This window comes from Pseudonaja textilis, chromosome 1 (genome assembly GCF_049901715.1).
Source record: "Pseudonaja textilis isolate UNSWEBS1 chromosome 1, rPseTex1.2, whole genome shotgun sequence".
Taxonomy (NCBI): domain Eukaryota; kingdom Metazoa; phylum Chordata; class Lepidosauria; order Squamata; family Elapidae; genus Pseudonaja; species Pseudonaja textilis.
Window position 1 is genome coordinate 284749667 of NC_141990.1, and position 20380 is coordinate 284770046.

A 20380-nucleotide genomic window follows, 5' to 3' on the forward strand; every position below is an offset into this window, starting at 1 on the left:
ACTTAAAAAAATACATAGCAGAAGCAGAAAGGGGTTTCCCTGTGTTACAAGGCGGCTTTCTGGAAAAAAAAAAAATCAACAGATGGGATACCTCAGAATTAGATCAGCCCACACGATTCCATCTTTCAGAGCTAGGATAAAAAAACAACTATATGCTGTTGCCAAATTCTCTTAATAAAGCCAGGTAATAAATACAAAACTAACTAGCTAACGTGTGTGTGTGTGTGTGTGTGTGTGTGTGTGTGTGTGTGGGGATGCTTGTTTTACTGTAATCAAGAATTGGAGTAATATTATGAAGACAACCTGTCCTGTCCCTTCATAAAAACCCTGGTGATATTTCCATACAGGCATATCTATTTATTGTTCAGCCTCAGTTCAACCTCATATGCAAACCACATTCACACAAACCTCATTATATAGCACTGCAAACAACTGGAAGGTTTTAAAATTTTTAAAACAATCGGAAAAGGTTATAATAAATAAATAGTTTATGACATTACAGCAGAAGCTGATTGCTTAGATCTGTCCTCTAAAGCAAAGACTTGGAGACTCACAGATACCAAATGAGATTAATTCATTTCACATTCAGTCTTGGATAAATCAGTTCTTGACTGAATCTTGGCTAAGATAGTTTCTTTCATCATGCAGTACATCAGACTAAACCAGTTGTTCAGTTGAACTGGAGTACAGGAAAAAAAACAAGAAAAGGGATTTTTCCTCATCATTCGGTCCACCTGGAGTAGTTCAATCAGAGTTTAACTGAGAAAGATGACCCACAAGAACAACCTTGTTCTGCCTGTGGATTGTTCACTATTTGGAAGGAGCTGCGAATTAGCTCCTGGTTGAAGTCCACCATTGCTCCTTTCACAAAACTTAAGCTGTCCAAGTCCACCACCACTCTGGCACCACTTTTCTCAAAAACTCTGGAAAAAGAGCATAGACAACACGTCATGGTATTTGCATAAATCCAAAATATTTTAGCTGTCGTTTTAAACTCCAATTCATGTGTAAACAAAACATTCACAGGAGGCTGGACATTTTTTAAGAATCTTGTCCAGTTACCCTAAATTTTGTTTATGATTTGTTGTTGCATTATTTTTAATTGTTTTGAGTCATCTAGAGATACACATTTAGAAATGAGTATTTTATAATAATATAAAGGCTACCTGAATAGAGCGGTGACAAGAGAGCTCAAAACAACTTAAATTGAGTCTCCTCCATCGAATTTTATCGATCAGTCTCACCCTATGAAGTAGAATAGGCTGAGAAAGAACTATTAGCCCAAAGTCAGCCAATGGTGCTCCACAATTGTGTAAGGACTTGGCTCTGGTGTATTCAGGTCCAATACCTCCCCCCCAAAATAATTAAATATATTTTGCTATAAACCCTGGAAATGATATGTATATGTCCAACAGCAGAGAACAGTAAAATATGAATTTTGGGAGGAAATGAATTGTTATTCAACCACCATCCTTCTCTGTCCCACAGTTCTACAGTTCTCTCATCTGTCACATACAGTTTAATCTATGCACTCACCTGTCATCAGAATTGACAACTGTATCCAAGGAAAATTTGTATTGGAAACCTGAACAACCACCTCCTTCTACCTGCAGCCTGAGAAACTCAGACCCTTCTGCAATCTCCAACAGCCTCTGTCAATACAGAAAGGCAAACATTTGTGAGCAATGTTTATTATCCATTTGAATTAAACTATTAATGGTTTCAAAGGAACGATGAGCACATAAACAGAATTCAGGTACAGAATGCCAAGCAAAATTATGTCAATCAGACTGGCAGCATTTTGGTTTTGCCACATGTTCTGCGTGCCTAATCTAGTAAGTGAATGTCTCAATGTAGAAACAAATAGCAGAATCAACCTTTCTAGCTCTTTGTTGCCTTTAACTAAAATCAGACTGAACTTTGTCCTGTTTTATCAGTTGAATTAAACCTTTGTGGTAGTTAAAGCAATTAGGACAAAACAAATGAGGTTTATTGTAGTTTATTCACATATGTCAAGGGATTTTATTTGAGAGAGCAGACTAAGACAAATGTATGGCTTATATTTATACTGTGCAATAAGCAATTATTCTTATATCAAACTAGTCATCCTTGAAGGTTATATTTCCTCAAAGTATTCTTTGATTTCTTGAAGTGTAACAAGATGCCTCTTTATTCTTAAGCATGCAATATAGGTAGTCCTTGACTTACAATCATTCGTTTAATAACCCTTCAAAATTATAACAACACTAAAAAAGTGACTTACAGCCATTTTTCACTATTATGAGTGTTGCAGCGTCCTCATGGTCATGTTACTAAAATCCAGATGCTTGCAAATTGACTCATATTTTTGATGGTTACACTGTCCCAGGTTCGTATGACCACATTTTGAAACTTCTGACAGGCAAAGTCAATGGGAAAGCCAGATTCACTTAACAACTATTGTAGTGGAAACTTAACAACTTGTAACAAAGGTCTTAAAATGGGGCAAAACTCACCTAACTATCTCACTTAGCAACATACATTTTGGGCTCAACGGTGGTCATAAGTCAGGGACTACCTGCATTATATTTAACTTTCTTTTTCTTAACCACTGCTAAAACAAATGTTTTGAAACTTTTGTCCTTAGAGATTATAATTAAGTAACTACATTTTGCCCAGTTATCCCAGTTACGCATAATCAGACCACAGTTCCATATAGTTATGTACACGGTTTATATTGTGGCTATGCTGCAGAGGCATTCCATTCAGCATCTGAAGTGGGTAAGAACACTCTGGATGTGACTTAGGAATATATCTGCTGGCTACTCCTTATGGATCGGTGTCTATGGTGGGGTGGGAGGGGGCATGGTAGCCAGGCAGCTCAGGAAAATAAGTGTTTCTGTTAACCTAAATACACTGCTTTCCTAGAGCTTCTGCTGTCTCAGAATATTACCCTATTAAACTGCTGTGCCCCTGTGAAAATCCAAATAATCCTTGGTGTTTTCAAATATAAATATTACAATTTGTATCCTTTGGATTGAGTCAAACATACATTTATACCTATATTTCTCTATGACAGATTCATAAAATGGTACAATATGTGGGCACAACAATCAGCAGTCTATAGTGTATTCCTGGGGGCATCCAACGGCTACATAGGTCTGGGGATCTCCAGAGAATCATACCTTCACACAGCTCTCACTGAGGTAGATCTGCCCATTACTAGAATAAGTTTGGGTCTCTCCAGAGGCAGAGGATGCTATCCACTGTGTTCTTATCCTTGACATACAAGCTCTGTTTTTAATGGCACAGAACGGACTTCTCATTATCTGCCAGACAGCAAGAGAACAGCTACATGGAAAAGATAAGAATGGAATGCCCTTGTTAGACAAATATTAGACTGATAATACACAAAATTGATGACAGTACAAAAGTCATGAAAAAAGGAGATAAGATAAATATAAACAAGAAGCTTGAAACCTCAGGGTTAGCTAGCAAGCAGAGACTGGAATTGCGAGAACTATGGCCTAAGTACTAAAGCTGTAGACCCTGACACCAAAAGCCTCCCTGACACCATTTTGATGCATAGACATCTGATAAAAAATAAGCTTCACATTACAAACTACAACCTTTTAACTTGCATCCTTTTCTTACAATTTTAATTAGCATTTATTGTAATATAAAATAAAATACAAATGAAAATAAAGATCAGAAGAAAAAGGGAAAAAGCATGCAAGGAAAAAAAAGAAAAAAGAAATGTTCTCCAACTCTTTTCAGTGCAGTAGAATACAAAATACAATCAAAGCCTCCATTTTTTGTTTTACATTTCTAATATTCTATAACTTTTCTATTTACTTGAATCCTGACATCAGATCCAAGTGTCATTTTCACTGTTCTGATGCAAAATGATGCATGATGGATGATATAACATATGTTGTTAAAGGGGGTTTATATGACTTTCTGTTTGAGAAAGAAGGTAGGAAGGAAAGCAAATGACATGAATTCCTTCTTTGCTAGCCATTTATTTAATAGGAAAGGGAAAAGGAATTGAGGTAAGGATCCTTTCACTACGGGTAAAAAAAATAACTGCGATAACTAAACTCTGAGTACATTTTTAAAATCTAAACTGCTGTGTTCAAAGCAGTAGTTAAACATCACCAGGTTTGGGAATAACACATCAAAGGCCTATGTGTATCCTAGGGTGAATTCATTGTATGCATTTCCTTCTGTGTCCTTCCTATATTTATTCTACAAAGACGCCTTCTTCTAACTAAGTATTGGTGAATGTATTTGCTTTGTAAGTAAACTTAGGGGAAGTCATAGCGATCTTTTTTTTCAACAGCTATAAAATTATTGTAATAATATTTGTGATAGAAGGACAAGCTGTTGCCTATAATAATTTCATCACAATTTTAATAGTTTTCCTGAAATAAAGTATATGCCTACGAATATTAGAGAAATAATTGTATACTATTGACTGAAATGAGCAGTGATTTTTGTTTGTTTGTTTTCTCTCACTGGACAATTTCAAATGCAACAAAAACCAAACAACAATCTACAGCTATTTCTTCTACAGGTAGTCCTGTGTTTGTTTAGTGACTGTTCAACATTATGTGACTTATGAACATTTTTTCAAAGTGACAACTTTTGTAGCATCCCCATGGTCATGTGATCAAAATGCTGGTGCTTGACAACTAGTTCATACTTAAGACCTTTGTTGTGTCCCAAGGTCATGGGATCATGATTTGTGACCTTCTGACAAGCAAAGTCAATGGGGAAGCCAGATTCACTTAACAACCAGGTTACTAACTTAGTCACTGTAGTGGTTCACTTAACTACGTGGTGAGAAAAATCATAAAATGGGGCAAAATTCGAATGTCTCACTTAACAAAGTGGTCATAGGTTGAGGAATAACTGTAGTGTGCTGCTGTCATTATCCATATGACTTGAATTTTGCTAGTCTTAGCCTCAATACCATCTCCAGACAGTACAACTTATAAGGTTAATAGTACAAAAGAATGCTGGGTTTCACCTGCTGTGTTTCTATTTTTCTTAAATCTTTTTTGTGCTTCCCCACACTATTTGACGTTTCAAAAACCGTCTTTGAGGAAGTATTATTACAGCGCAGTGTACAGGTAGTCCTTGACTTAAGACCACAATAGAGCCCAAAATTTCTGTTGCTAAGCAAAACATCTGTTAAGTGAATTTTCCTCTACTTTATGGCCTTTTTTGCCAGTTGTTAAGTGTATCATTGCACTTGTTAAGGTAGTAACATGGTTATGAAGCAAATTGGGCTTTCCCATTGACTTTGCCTGTAAGAAGGTCCCAAAAGGTGATCACATGGACCTTGGGACACTGCAACAGTCATGAGACAGTTGCCAAGCCTCTTAATTTTGATCACATGAGCATGGGGACAGAATAGAACAGAATAGAATTCTTTATTGGCCAAGTGTGATTGGACACACAAGGAATTTGTCTTGGTGCAAATGCTCTCAGTGTACATAAAGGAAAAGATACATTCGTCATGATCAAGAATCATAAGGCACAACACTTAATGATAGTTACAGGGTACAATAAGCAATCAAATCATACTAGGAAACAGTCCGTATAATGGTTGTAAGTGTGAAAAACAACCATAAATCATTTTTTCAGTGCTGCTGTAACTCTGAATAGTCACTAAATGAACCGTTGTAAGTTGAGGACTACCTGTATAGTCTTCCAGTGTGTCAGTCCTTTCTGCCATAGATTTAAAATTGCTAATGAATTTGTCTAAAGTGTTGAAATTGAAAGCAGTACAATTCATTTCATTTCATTTTAAAAACCAACAAGCATAGAAAACAGATCCAAAACTAAGTTTTATATAGCTGGAAAACATGAAACATTGTACTGAAAGTACAATACTACTGCATGAACGATACTATTGTTACAAAAAAATTGCAAAATAAGAAGGGGCAAACAATTTTGCATTTGGCTATATTAACCTAACAATGGCTTAACTTCTCAAAGCATTGAATTGGCAGTATGTAAATAAGCAATTAGTTATAATTGGGTTAATATTTTTATCTAAAGTTACATGAGCGACAATTGATTTTTTTTTTAGTATCTTTCAGTCTTATTGCATCTACATTTCACCCCACTTTAATTCATACAGAACCCTGATCTCAAGTCTACTGACTCAATAGCAGAACATACACATCGCACTATAAAAGCTTGGGTCTTCAGGAAGATGCAGCTATTGTAAGCTTTATGGATTTTACATCTGTTGCTTCTATTAAGAAACAAAAGTTTTTTCTATGGTTGAGATCCCACTTCGCCTCCAAGATACTCTTTCGAAGTGAAAAGCCAGATCAATGCACAAATCCTTCCTAGGGCAGCCTTTTTGACTGCTTAAGAACGAATTGTTCTGACTCACGAACTGGGAAGGCTGCTTGCCTACACGATGGGAAATACTGAAAAACAAATTAACTCCCCTCCCTCCCTCCACCCCCCCATCATAACAAGGCTGGAAGGAGTACTGGAGTAAACACATCGACTCCTCACACCAAAAAAACACAAAAAAAATCCCACCTGCTCCGCCCGCAAGAGCTCAGCACTCTAAAGCTACCGAGCACCGCTAGTGCCGCCATCTTCAGCATTTATTTCGCGTCGCTATTGGTGGAAACGCATCGTAAGGCTTAGTCACGCCAAACGCCAATTGGTCCGCGGCACCGGAGAGGCGGCTTCCCTTGGGTCGGAAACAGTGATGAAGGAGGAGGTGGAGTCACGTGGTCAAAAGTGAAGGCAAGGAGAAGTAGGGCGGAAGTAATTGGAAAATGCAATGTTTATCGGCTGTTGCTGATTGCTGTCCAGCATTATCCACTAATTCAGTGAAGATGGTCTTTGTTGTTGCTTTGTTTACCCCTAAAAATTCAATTTAATCCCCTAAGAAAGCAATTTAAATCTATTCAGAACGTTTTTCTATTAAACATTCCTATCAAGATTTTTGCTAATAATTTTCTTTTTTTAGAATTAATGGCAGTCTGAAAATTACTATTGCAGCATTACAAATAGATACTAATTCTATCAATTCAATGCAAGTTCGACTGTCATCAACTGGGATCACTCCTAAGATAATGTAACCTGATAATACTGCACAACTTTATTCTGAGATAAGATTAATGGGAGTTGGGTGGGGTTTTTTTTGAAAGGCCACAGCCTAATATTTCTTTACCAAGGAAGGATAAGTGTGTGTATGTGTCCATGTGCTGTAACTTTTTATGCAAACTTTATACAGCTTTTCAGGCTTCCATTTTTTTCCAACACAAATGATGAATGCCTTTATCTTCAAATCAATTTTTGACTCCTGGCACCTGCTGGACAAGTCCCTGTAGTTTTCTTGCCAAGATTTTAGGGAAGTGGTTTGGCACTGCCTCCTTCCTAAGACTGAGAGAGAGAGCTTAATCCAGAGTCATCTTTCTAGCTTCACGCATAAGGCAGGCGTAGAATTCATGGGTCCTCATTTCTAGCTTAACACTACACAATACGAAACTGCCTCTCACTGTATACAGTGGCTCTCTTGTAAAGCAGGAACATTCTAATGTTCCTGTTTTACAAGAGGTGGAAGTGCACTGTATGTAAAAGACCACTATATTGCTACAGAAATGCATGAAACCAAAGATGAAACCTCCTAGAATGCATATGGGTCAATATAAAAGAAAAAAAGAATGACATGGCCATAGGTGTATATTATAGGCCACCCAATCAAGCAGAAAAAATAAATGTCCTTTTTGCCAACCAACTAACAAAACATATGCAGAAAACACACAACAATAGTTATAGGGGACTTATGTAAAATCATCGAACCGGTAGTTACACTGGTCAGATCCCACCCCTGGTTAAATGTGGTTGACTCAGTGATTTGACAAGCTTAGTCAGCATTACTAATTTATAAAACAATAAATAGTTGCTTAGGCAATTATGTTAATTCAGCCATTTGTGAATTAAGTTTAGTATAGATTAATTTCGGGTACAAATTCAGCTAGTTATGACAAAAACTTTGTCCCAAATTCATCCTTGGCAACTGCACCTTAATTTTGTTCTTACATTCCTTAAGCTCAGTGAAAGCTTTCTTTATCTAGGTGAAAGGGATACGCTGAACATGCAAAGAGAAAATAACCTTAACAATATGCTGCTTCTTGCTGATTTGACAAGGCCAAAACATGGAGACATTTTTTGAATGACCCTCAAATAATCTGGTTATCGTATTTGTGTAAAAGACAGGGCAAGACGCCCATGCCTGTCCAAACAAAGAAGCATTTCTAACCTTGTGAATTAAGCTAAAGGTTTTCAGAAGCTAAACACTGGCAGCAACATCCAAATGACTGACTCAGGACAACCAATGCATTTTAATGGAGACACTGTGTAGTCCAAATCCGTTGAAAGGAGTTCAGAAAAAAACAGATCTGCAATCAAACCACTCATTATGCAAGTCAGCATCACTGGTAATTCCAGCCATGCAACTTCATTCCATGGGTTGCCTTTAGTTGCACCACAGCAGATAATATTGATGTGCCTTTATTCCCAGAACATTTTCTTCAAGTACCAATTTAATCTTATACAGGCAGTCCTCGACTTACGACCACAAATGACCCCCCAAATTTCTGTTGTTAAGTGAGTTTTCCCCCATTTTATGACTTTTCTCTATTGTGGTCTTAAGTTGAGAATGACCTGTACAATGAGCTGTAATTTTACTTCCTCATGGAGACAGTGTTTTGAAACATCGAACAGTGCAGGGAAACACAAAAAAAATTAAGAAAAACAGAAACGCAGCAGGTGAAACCCAGCATTCTTTTGTACTATTAACTTTATAGGTTTCATTGTTTGGAGATGGTATTGAGGCTAAGAGTAGCAAAGTTGAAGTCACATGGAAAATGACAGCAGCACGCTACAGGTAATCCTCGACTTACGACCACAATTGAGCCCAAAATTTCTGTTGTTAAGTGACACATTTGTTAAGTGAGTTTTGCCCCATTTTATGATTTTTTCTTGCCACAGTTGTTAAGTGAATCACTGCAGTTGTTAAGTTAGTAACCTGGTTGTTAAGGGAATCTGGCTTCCCCATTGACTTTGGTTGTCAGAAGGTCACAAACCATGATCCCATGACCTTGGGACACAACAAAGGTCTTAAGTATGAACTAGTTGTCAAGCACCCGCATTTTGATCACGTGACCATGGGGTTGCTACAAAAGTTGTCACTTTGAAAAAATGTTCATAAGTCACATAATGTTGAACAGTCACTAAACAAACACAGGACTACCTGTAGAAGAAATAGCTGTAGATTGTTGTTTGGTTTTTGTTGCATTTGAAATTGTCCAGTGAGAGAAAACAAAAGAAAACACTGCTCATTTCAATCAATAGCATACAATTATTCCTCTAATTTTCATAGGCATCTACTTTGTTTCAGGAAAACTATTAAAATTGTGATGAAATTATTATAGGCAACAGCTTGTCCTTCTATCACAAATATTATTACAATAATTTTATAGCTGTTGAAAAAAAAGATCGCTATGACTTCCCCCAAGTTTACTTACAAAGCAAATACGTTCACTAATACTTAGTTAGAAAAAGGCGTCTTTGTGGAATAAATATAGGAAGGACACAGAAGGAAATGCATACAATGAATTCAGGATACACATAGGCCTTTGATGCATTATTCCCAAACCTGGTGATGTTCAACTACTGCTTTGAACACAGCAGTTTAGATTTTAAAAATGTACTCAAAGTAATTGTGAAAGGGTCATAAGTCACTTTTTTCAGTTCCGCTGTAAGATTGGTCACTAAACAAACTGTTGTAAATCAGGAACTATCTGTAATTTAAAGTAATCTCAAGAAGGAAATTTAGTTGAATCTATGGTAGCAACAATAACAACAAATTCTGATGGCACTTGTGAAATGATGCCTGAACTCTACTTCATAAGCATTCAAGCAATAACATTCGTCCTACTTGATATCACAGGTTGCCCAACCAGCCATGCACTTCTTTGCTTTTTCTCCTCACACTGATACATTTGATACAGACTTTCTGTTCTGATGAGCTTGGAAGTTTCAGGGAATTCCAGGAAAGAAGGAATTCTAATATTAAAATAAAAGGGCACAACACAGCATACCTGAGTTATGCACATTGCCTTCCCTCCCCAGCAGTAAAACTGTGATCAACATGGCAGGAAGACCAGCTGAAGAGCATGTTCAGATACTCTACCCCTCTATTGCATCAGTTTTGGAATGAGTTAGTGGTGTGGAGATTCATGCATTGAAAAGTCAGTCTGTTTAAACAGGTAGTCCTGAAGTTACGACCCACAACTGAGCTCAAAATTTATGTTGCAAAGTGAAACATTTAACTGAGTTTGCCCCACTTTATGACTTTTCTTGCCACAATTGTAAAATGAATCATTGCATTTGTTATGTTAGTAAGATGGTTGTTAAGTGAATCTGGATTCCCCACTGTTTGTAAGGTCCTAAAAGGGGATCCCATGACCCCTAGGATACTGGAACCATCATAATAAATATGAACTAGTTTCCAAGCATCTGAATTTTGATCACATGACCATGGTGACTTTGCAAGGGTTGTAAAATGGTTTTTAAGTCACTTTTTTCAATGCCAGTGTAACTTTGAACGGTCACTATATGAACTGTTGTAAGTCAAGGACTCCCTGTACTTTGAGCATATCTTTTGTAATGCACAAAAGTATATGCCCCATTGGAAACTCCAGTAGTAAGCCAAGAAGTGGTTTGCATGTTTGTAGTTGAGTAAATTCTATGGACTCAAATTTGTGCAGCGTGTTAATAATCTATGGATTATTGTGTTGCCTTAGTACACCCAATATAGATTTGTCAGACAATCTTTTTTTTTAAGACGGTCACGGATTTCTGAAAGGGAAAAATATATGTGAAAGTTTAATGCGAAATGCACGAACACTTGGCACGCAGAAATCCCACATTTGACCCAACAAGATTAAGGCACCTCGGCCACCAGGACGCCTCGTTGACCGCGACCCTTCAGTCCTAATCAGGCGCCAGCCCGCCAAGGCCAAGAGACGACTGGTGAGGAAGATAGGCCGATTCCCATCAGGTGACTGTGGGGGGCGGATTTGGGCTTGGCTTCTTTTCACGTGATCCAGTCGCTGGTTCATATTTTTCCGCCCGTTCATCACCGGCTCCAGCGTAGTTCCTTGTTCCTCGGGTCTGCACAACAGCGGATGAAACACGGAGAAATGTTGGCCGTCACTCTGCTTTTGCTTCTGGCCGTCGGCTCCGGGGTATTGGCCGAACCCGTTAGGTTCCTGGATTGTGGTGAGTAACTCTTTCGCATTGTGATTGTTCTGGATCCTTTAACTTCCAGCACCGCCAGAGAGTTGTCACTCCTGCTCTTAGGGATCACATGGCGCTGTGATGCTTGCAGTGATTTCCCCGGACAGAGAACTCGGGTGGGTGATCTCTGTAGGCGGGTATGAAAGGTGGCGAGAAGCCTTGTGCCTAAAGAGGCAAGGCAACGCCCACCGTCATGTTTTTCGGGTTGTGGCAGCCCCAGAAAAGAGACCAGTTCCCCAAAGCGTCTCTGCTCCAAGTTAACTGGGAATCTTGTGATCAAATTATTTGGGGGTTCATTCTATTGTTAGCAGGAAGAGTTCATGGGGGAGACCAGCTTCTTTCCATCATTCTCCTAAAACCACTTTCACAAGCCAGTTTGCTCCAAGTTAGAGCTACCTGTTGGAGACTTCTTAAAGTACCAGTTTTATTGTATATAACAGTTATGGTTCAGCTTTGGGTGTGTGCAAACTACTTGAAGTATGCATGACCCATTGAATCATGTGGATTAGCGTGGCACAAATGACTAGAGCCTGGTTTTTTGCTCTGTGGGTCATGAATACAAGTAATGGTACTTGAATGCTTATGTGTGAACAAGATCATTCTCTTTTCAGAACAGCCTCTGATGCAGCAAGGGGAGCATTTGTGTTCTGAAACTTAGATATGGTTGGGGGCAGTCACTGATTTTTAATTATAAAATGAAATGATGAGGAAATATGTACAGTGCAACATGAATGAATGGTAACTTTTCTCTTTTTTTCTCCTTTCCCCTTAAGCCTGCTTCTCTCTAGTTTTAGGTTTTATCTTACAGGAATTTCTACCTTGAAGCAAAAGTAGGAAACAAGCAGTTTGATAAAATCCATCTAATGCAGGAAAAACCATTGGTAGTATTTTTATTTGTAACTCACTAATTAAGAGCTAGAAACACTGGGTGGGGGTTAGTTTAGAGTTATTATTTCATATATCTTCTAAAATGTGGAGTTTTTAATCTTTATTCACCTGTTGCCCAGGCTTAATGATAATGGTAGCTCAAACATGTTTGACATTGAAATGACTTGAAATTTTCTAGCAAACACTAATGAAGTTATACTAGAATGTAATTTTAATGTATCAGAAAAAAGTTGTTCTTTGATTGGAACAGGATTTTAAATAGCTACACAATTTCTATGCCTTGGACTTTTTTTTTCATCTCTGATCATAGGAGCTGCATCTGAAATTGTGAGCCCATCTCTGGGTAGAGCCAAGGAATTAGCCCCCATATGAGATTTTGTTGACTAGTGAGGTTCTGACATTCATAGGGAGAAAAAAATATTTTTCAAATAGTACAAGACGTTTTTGATTCTAACCTATTTTCTAAATCTTATCTTTCTTTAAAAAAAAAAAATCTAGCCTTTGGCAGAATTTGAATGCTTATTGTTTCTTAATTATAATTCCCCAAAAGCCATGCCTGATTTCTGCCACAGACAAGACATATACAATGTTTTCCATAGAGATAATATATACATGCAGGAAAATTGTTTTGCAAAGCAGATTTGCATTTCTGTTAGATTTGCTAATATAGTTGCAGGTTTTTCTTTGAGACTGGAAGTGTAGTCAGATTTATTAATTCATTTCATTGTAATTGGCCATTTACCATCCTTTTTATCTTCTAATTTTATTTACTTTTGAGTGGTGATCTTCAGGTCTCTCAGATTCCAAATATAGCTCGCAGCCTGGTAAGCCTGAGTTCCCCATGCATCAGTTTATGCCCCTGTGAATGAATTTTGAATGTGTTAGTGGGAGTTTTTTCTTCTTATTTTCTCCTATTAAGTCCTCTCTAAAGTGTCTTTGAACACTGAGGGAGTTCTCTGAAACCAAAGGGGATTGGTGGGCAGCGCAGAAGGAAGGAGTCAAGCTGATGAGATTCTTCCTGCCTTTCCTAAAGACAAAGCTATTTCATCCAGAGATGGCTGTAATTATCAGATTTATTTTATTTATTTTTATCCTGCCTTTATTTTTACAAATAACTCAAGGTGACAAATATCCATCCCACCTCTGTCCTCTATTTTTCCCACAACAGCAACCCCGTGAGGTGGGTTGGGCTGAGAGAAAGTGATTAGCCCAAAGCCACCTAGCTGGCTTTCATGGTTAGGACAAAACATGAACTCACAATTTCCTGCTTTCTAGTCTCGTGCCTTAACTGCTAAACCAAACTAGCTCTCAGTTTATCAAGTACATTTAGTACTTTAATTCTGAGTAGATTTATGTACAATTTCATTGGAGCCAATGGTGGGATTCAAATTTTTTTACTACTGGTTCTATGGGCGTGGCTTGTGGGCATGGCAGGGGAAGGATACTGTATAATCTCCATTCTCACCCAACTCCTGGAGAAAGATTACTGCAAAATCCCATTCCCTCCCCACCCCACTAACCTGCTTTCCAGTTCCATTCTCTTGTGCAGGGCAACAAAAGAAGACCCAGCTAATCAGCTGGGACTTGGGTGGCAGAGAATGCATGTGGGTGGGGCCAGTCAGAGGTGGTATTTGCTGGTTCTCTGAACTCAATTTCTGCTACCGTTTCTCCAGAACTGGTCAGAACCTGCTTGAATACCACCTCTGATTGGAGCATTGTCCTATAAACCGTTTTCATAGGATGTAAATATCAATGAACACAAGATAATGTTCTGTCCTGAATTAGGAGAGCTCTTTAGACAGTGAGTCATGCCATATCACCTCATGAATGGATTATTGGACTGGGCTGTCCTTGAAGACTACTTTGATAACCATTTGTCTGAAGTGGTGTAGGGTTTCCTGCCTAGGCTTGGACTAGAAGACCTCCAAGGTCCCTTCCAACTCTGTTACTTTATTCTATTCAGATACTACAAGTAGTTCAGAATGTGAATGGGCAATGTTGCCATGCCTTGTTTTGTCTGTGTGACTCCACTGCTTTGTGCATTGCTTACCTGCTTGTGTTCTAGGTGCAGTTCAAAGTCCTGGTTACTACTTATAATACTTTAATACGGTAGTATAGGTCCAGGTTATTTAATGCAGAGATTCCCAGCCTGGGGGCCGCAGTCCACTACTGGGCCATGGACTGCTGACCACTGGGCTGTGTGAGTGGCTGGCCAGTGAGTGTATGCACACGTGCATGCCCCCCACTCATGCTAGCATTACATAGATGCCCTGTTTGCAACACAGGTATGCTCATGGCCCTGTTTGCTTGCTCATGGCCCCTTGTCATGCACGTGTATGCACAAGTAAAGGTACCTGCCCCTTCCTTTTCCTCCCAGCCGCCAACCCGGAAGGATTGGGGAACTCTGATTTAATGGATTGCCTATTTCCAGTTGTTTATGCCACCCTAGTGTGATCAGGCAGAGTGGAAATACTCTGAGCCCCATTACTTAAGCTACATCATCTTGTGAGGTCTAGAAGCAAAGTCTTCTTTATCGCAGTACCTGTTCTCTGGAATAATATCACACCTCCCACCCCCCCGACCCCGATATATATGGCTTCCATCCTGACAACATGCAGAAAGCTATTAAAGACCACTATCATCCTGGGCTGTGGGCAGAATGAAGGATTCTTTATTTCATATGTTTTTTTTCTTTAATTGTAAACCACCCAGAGTAATTGGGAATCAAGCAACCTACAACTTGTATAAATAAAAATTAATAAATAGGACATTTTTGCATAAAAACAAAACTTTAGGGCTGCATCTGATCGGGCTAAAAAATCTACACTTTCAGTATCTTTCATCAGAGAGTTCAAATGGTTTGTATGAGATTTCCCTTAGTATATAATAAGTACCACAAGAATCTTCCAAAGTGGTTTGGGCTGAGAATGACTGGCTCAAAGTCACCAAGTGAGCTCCATGACTTCATAACATCCTCAAGATTATACTACATTCATCTCAACCTTACTGAGCTCACTTATGAGTAGACCTAACAAAGCCCTAAATACGACTGGCCTAATTTATTCTGTTCCTGAATAGGAATATTCTAAAATTATCTGGCAATTCAAATATAAACCCAGCAATTTCCTGTTTCAGCTCTATGCATAGTTGAGGCAAATAACAAAAACAGGCACGGATACATTAGTGATGCATCAGTCATGAGGATAAAAGTCATATTCTGCAGGATACAAACAGCTGATTCACATATTCCTTTCATTTGCTATGGGTATATGCTAGTATATTTAAGACACAGCAAAGTGAAAAGGATTCATTTGCTAAAGGTCACAGTAAGTTAATCTTGATTATCTTTCTTACTTTACTGTTTGGGCTAAAAAGCACCAGGATGGCATCAAACAAGTTCTATATATAAAAAGCCACATTTTTCTATCATTATAGTCTAAAAAAGAACCTGGGCAAAGGCTATGTAGGTGAGGGATATACAGATATAGCAATTGGCATAGTTTCCAATAGCTAAGATCATTGGGGTCAAGGACTTTACTCTAAAAATGTCCTCTTTTTTCCTTATAGTTGTCATTAACATTTACAGGAGAAATGCGAACTTGGGAACATTTGTTAGGGGTGTCCTTGACATATGGTGGCCAAATAATTTTGACAGTAACAGTTCCTTGTAGTGGAAAAATGCACACCATAATAGAGTTGCAGAGTGGGACTAGCAATTAAGAATAAATAAATTCATGCCAAAGAGCAATAGGCCAGCTGGAGATTTGTGGTCATATCTTCCAAGATTTGGTGATTAGTCCTTATCTTAAATAATGCTTACCATTGCCAATCTAGACAAATGGATAGATAGATGAGCTATGGCAAGCCACCAGCATGTTTTTTGAAATGCCAAATAGTCCCAAGATTGAATGCTTTTTGGTCATGTATTTTAAAGGAGCTAACTTAGTACTGTCAGATCCACAGATACTTAATGTCCACATCTCATCTCTTAAAACTCCTGAATGGCCTCCCAATAGGTCTTGCTTGCTGTGAAATGCAGTTTTGGCATATTTCAACAAGCTTGCATTACTTAATTTGTTGAGTTTCTTAATTAGAAAAGTGATGAAAACAGGGAGACACTGTTTGCATGAAGCAAAGTAATATTTATGCAATTCTCCAAGAAACCTGAAGATGAATATCTTGATTTCATATCTCTACTCTGTAAATACTATATGTAAAAACCATATCTGTATGAAATCAGTGTAGATAGACCTTGACTTACAACTCAACCATTCAAAGTTAGAACAGCACTGAAAATGACCTACAACTGTCACAGCATCTCCCATAGTCATGTGATCAAAATTTGTATACTTGGCAACTGGCAGCATCCTGAGGTGATCACCATTTTGCAACCTTCCCAGCTAGCTTCCAATAAGCAAAGTCAAAAGGAGGAAGCTGGATTAACAACCGCGACACAAAAGGTCGCAGAATTGAATGCAACACACTTAACAGCCACTTTTGCTTAGCAATAGAAACTCTGTGTGTAAAATACAAAGAAAATTAAAAATAGGAAATTAAGTGACGGAAAAAGAAAGGGGGAAAAATATGAGGTATAAGGGAAGAAAGCAAATGGCGTTGACTTTCAAATCTTTGTAACGCAGTACAAAATAACAACACTTTTTAGTTGTACATATTTGTATATAACTAGCCATTTCTATAACAACAACTCTATCTAATTGGCAAAACCAAAGTCAACATTTCATTTTTTTTCATCACAAGCACAAAATCCAGAAGTGATACCCAAATAAAAAACATTCTTTTCTTTGAAAAGAACACCATTATCTTCCTTTCTTTGTACTTCATATTTTCTTTTTCCCCTTTCTATTTCCTTCCCTTAATTTCCTAATTTTATTTTTATTTCTATTTTATACATTGATAAAACAATAAAAATTATATATGGATAGCAATAAAAATTCTGGTCCCAATTGTGATTATAAGTCAAAGACAACCTGTATTTGCCCTTCTTGATTTTACTTGTGGGTGTGTTTGTGAGTTTTAAATCACTATACTATTTGTGTTATTCTGTGGCAAGAAGACAGTGCAATAGTGTAATTTTAACAATGAAATTTATTTAAATGTTTTTTTAAAAAATATACTGATTGGGGTGACAGTACCATTGAAAGGTGTGTAGATTATTTGTGCTTATTATTTGGAATAGAGTAATCTATTCTGCATTAATAATATGACATGAACATGGGTAAAATGTATTGTCTTTAACCTTTACCTCTTGCTGGTCCTGATTAATTCTCAAATAACTAGACAGATTTTCCTAAAGTTACTGGGTACAATTTTGAACCATTTTTATTGAATGCCTTGTGATTCTTCTTGTTTCTGCATGCTTCTGAGTCTTCCTATCTCTTAAAGTGACAAGCATGTCAATCAAAAACAAAGGACACTATATAAGAATATGTAAACATTTGTCAGGCTATGTCAGTTATTGTGGAATTTGAGAGTTGCTCCAAGATTATATGGTTCCATTCTTTCTGCACAGGTTCCAAAGATGGAAGTATTTTGGAGGTTAATATTACTCCATGTCCTACACTACCTTGCCTTCTCCACAAAGGAGAGTCTTACAGCGTCAATGTTACATTTTCCAGTAGTAAGTATAACCTATTCATTTTGAAGTACAAGATTGATTTCCCAACTGAAACTTTTCAGGAATGTTTTCAGCATTTACAATGGGGTTGTTTTCATTATTCCAAACATCCTATACATAAATGCATTCATTTACAATATAGTTACATAAAAGCAATTTTATATGAAACAATTTCACTGAGAATCATTATTAGCAATCAGCTATATGTAGTTTTAATGGAGTTCATAAATAAAAATCCATGACAAACATATGTAGAACATGATTTTCAATGTTTCTTTTGTTGTTGTATATATGCTTGGGAAAATTGCAAATGGCTGTGATTGTCTAGTTTATGCAGAACACAAATGAGAACAACCACAGTTTTATATGCAGGGGGTTTTATTTATGGAAGTGTTTTCTCTGTAAAAACCTCAGAAAAAGGAAGTAAAGCAGAAAACTCATCAGTGAGACTTACCAATCTGCAGTGCTATAAATTATAAAGCAGTTGGATTAATGGATAGGAAAGGAGGCAGACTGGATATGGAACATTGAAAACATTTCTTATTGTAAAATGCAATGTTGTAGTCTACGTTCCTTGTCCTATTAAGATTAATCACATTTTTCTTCTGCAGAAATTGAAAGCCAAGGCAGCAAAGCAAAGGTGTTTGGAGAAATAATGTTAGTAGATGTTCCTTTCCCACTTGAACAGCCTGATGGATGCAAGAGTGGGATCAAGTGCCCTATCCTTAATGGTCATTCTTACAGCTACTTGAACAAGCTGCCAGTAAAGAGCGAGTACCCATCTGTGAGTTTCTTAGTAGACTGATCTCTGTACTTGGAGCTACTTTTCATGGTTCTTCATGTCATTTATGAAATAGAATGCACATAATTGACCACTTGGTCCTACTTTGGCTGCTTTTGCAATGGGAAGGTTTAAGTCTGCAGAGATAGGGTTCCATTCTCCAGGGAAAGACCATTAGCTCACATATTTGTCCAACGTGAAAGTACAATTTCTAAATTATACAGATTGTGGAAGATTTCATACGGCACTTCTTCCCACATTTAGAATGTCAGCATATTGGGAGGAAACCTCAATTAGAACAAGGAATTGTTTCTATAACATTTTCAGCTATATTTGCCCTCTGCAGTTTGAAATGATACAGTCCCTGTAATCATATAGCTCATTATATTATGCATATGGAAATGTGACTTCAGGCTTCGCAAAATAACAATCTGTTTTATCCCTCAAATCAAGCAATGCAAAATGTAATAGTTCTAACAAATACTCAAGGACATAAATTTGTTCAGAGAAAGTCATTTGCTATGTTGACAAGGGAGTTATGGGTATGATCCCTACATTGAAACATACATGAGAAAGATGAAACCTATTTCAAGTTCAAGTTAAATTCACATATGGCATTTTGTAATTTTTTCCTCCAATAACCCTAAATCTTAATATCTGAAGATCAATTATTTTCATTATTTTCCTTTTTTTTCTAGATTAAACTTCTTGTCAAGTGGCAGTTATTTGATGACCAAGAAGGATTGCTATTTTGCTGGAAGATTCCGGTTGAAATTACCAGTTAAAAAAGCCATTTAGCCCTCAAGGGTTACAGAGGATGGAAGGCGGGGTTTGATAAAGACAAGTAAAATATTTTGCTACACCAGGCATTTCCTGTTTATCCTATAGTATCTGTGCAATAATTGTTCTCAGAGACATAGTCTTGATGAAGAACAAAATGGATAACTAGAATAAACAGTGGGTTGGTGGATATCTTGCTTAACTTAGAGCAATGTTTGTTATAATTGAAAGAAATTCTGGATTTATATTGCTTGATACAGACATACCTACCACAGAAAATTCTTCTAAAAAAACCTGGCCCAGCAAAATTGATTACTGTGTTTCTGTCTTTTCAGTGCCTCTTGTGGTCAGATGCTGGCTGCAAATTTCCACCTGCTTCCCCCCCACCTTCCTCTTTATATCATAATCTAAACTATTTTTTACAACTGCAGTTGCCACCTGGAGCCAAAACAAGACAGGATAGCCACCTTTGGGGACTAATTCTGTAGATATTACACTCTCAGATGTCAAACCATATGGTACTTGATCTCTATGCAGAAAGAATTTGTGTTAATCATTTTGCACTATCTTGTAAGTCATTTAAAGTTGCTGTGGGGTGTATTTCTAAATACAGTCAGCTTTTGTAACTGTTTCTAATAAACCAGCAGAATTAAACTTAATCTCTTTATTGATGATAGTGAAAATATTTGCTTATGATAGATAAAAAGATTTCTTCAAGGTGATTTTTACATCCAGTAATTACATGAACATCTTGGTAACAATATAGAAATGGTTTGTATTGCCTCCTTCTGAGATGTTCTTTCAATTTTTCAGTCAAGTTTACAGCCCTGAAAAATTAGATGGATCTTCCATCCAAGATTAGCCCTGCTTAGTCTTTTGGTACCAGCCATAGTTAAGTATAGTCTCCTAATACTCTAAAGAGTATCTTACATATATGAATAATGGTATGGTGGTGCTGGGACTGCAAGCTG

At 37.4% G+C, this 20380-nt stretch overlaps 2 protein-coding genes across 2 annotated transcripts; one reads left to right on the forward strand and one right to left on the reverse strand.

The window, feature by feature from the left end:
• Positions 1-470: 470 nt before the first annotated feature.
• Positions 471-6623, reverse strand: ISCA2 (iron-sulfur cluster assembly 2). The gene is made up of 4 exons (XM_087921948.1): positions 6547-6623; positions 3165-3330; positions 1537-1652; positions 471-923 (listed from the first exon to the last, which is right to left on the reverse strand). Exons 1-4 carry the CDS (start codon positions 6612-6614, stop codon positions 749-751), a joined length of 525 nt encoding a protein of 174 aa, XP_087778074.1. The 5' UTR covers positions 6615-6623; the 3' UTR covers positions 471-748.
• Positions 6624-11178: 4555 nt separating this feature from the next.
• On the forward strand, positions 11179-20063 carry NPC2 (NPC intracellular cholesterol transporter 2). The gene is made up of 4 exons (XM_026711704.2): positions 11179-11307; positions 17744-17851; positions 18460-18632; positions 19328-20063. Exons 1-4 carry the CDS (start codon positions 11214-11216, stop codon positions 19412-19414), a joined length of 462 nt encoding a protein of 153 aa, XP_026567489.1. The 5' UTR covers positions 11179-11213; the 3' UTR covers positions 19415-20063.
• Positions 20064-20380: the final 317 nt, after the last annotated feature.

What these genes read in the sequence shown, in the direction of transcription:
- ISCA2 (XM_087921948.1), bottom strand. Translation starts at nt 6,614, where the DNA reads ATGCTGAAGATGGCGGCACTAGCGGTGCTCGGTAGCTTTAGAGTGCTG. An exon ending in AGCTCTTGCGGGCGGAGCAG is followed by an intron (nt 3,331 to 6,546) that starts GTGGGATTTTTT and finishes TTTTCCATGTAG; the next exon opens with CTGTTCTCTTGCTGTCTGGC. An exon ending in GTTGTCAATTCTGATGACAG is followed by an intron (nt 924 to 1,536) that starts GTGAGTGCATAG and finishes CTCTTTTTCCAG; the next exon opens with AGTTTTTGAGAAAAGTGGTG.
- NPC2 (XM_026711704.2), top strand. Translation starts at nt 11,214, where the DNA reads ATGAAACACGGAGAAATGTTGGCCGTCACTCTGCTTTTGCTTCTGGCC. An exon ending in CAATGTTACATTTTCCAGTA is followed by an intron (nt 17,852 to 18,459) that starts GTAAGTATAACC and finishes TTTCTTCTGCAG; the next exon opens with AAATTGAAAGCCAAGGCAGC. An exon ending in TAAAGAGCGAGTACCCATCT is followed by an intron (nt 18,633 to 19,327) that starts GTGAGTTTCTTA and finishes TTTTTTTTCTAG; the next exon opens with ATTAAACTTCTTGTCAAGTG.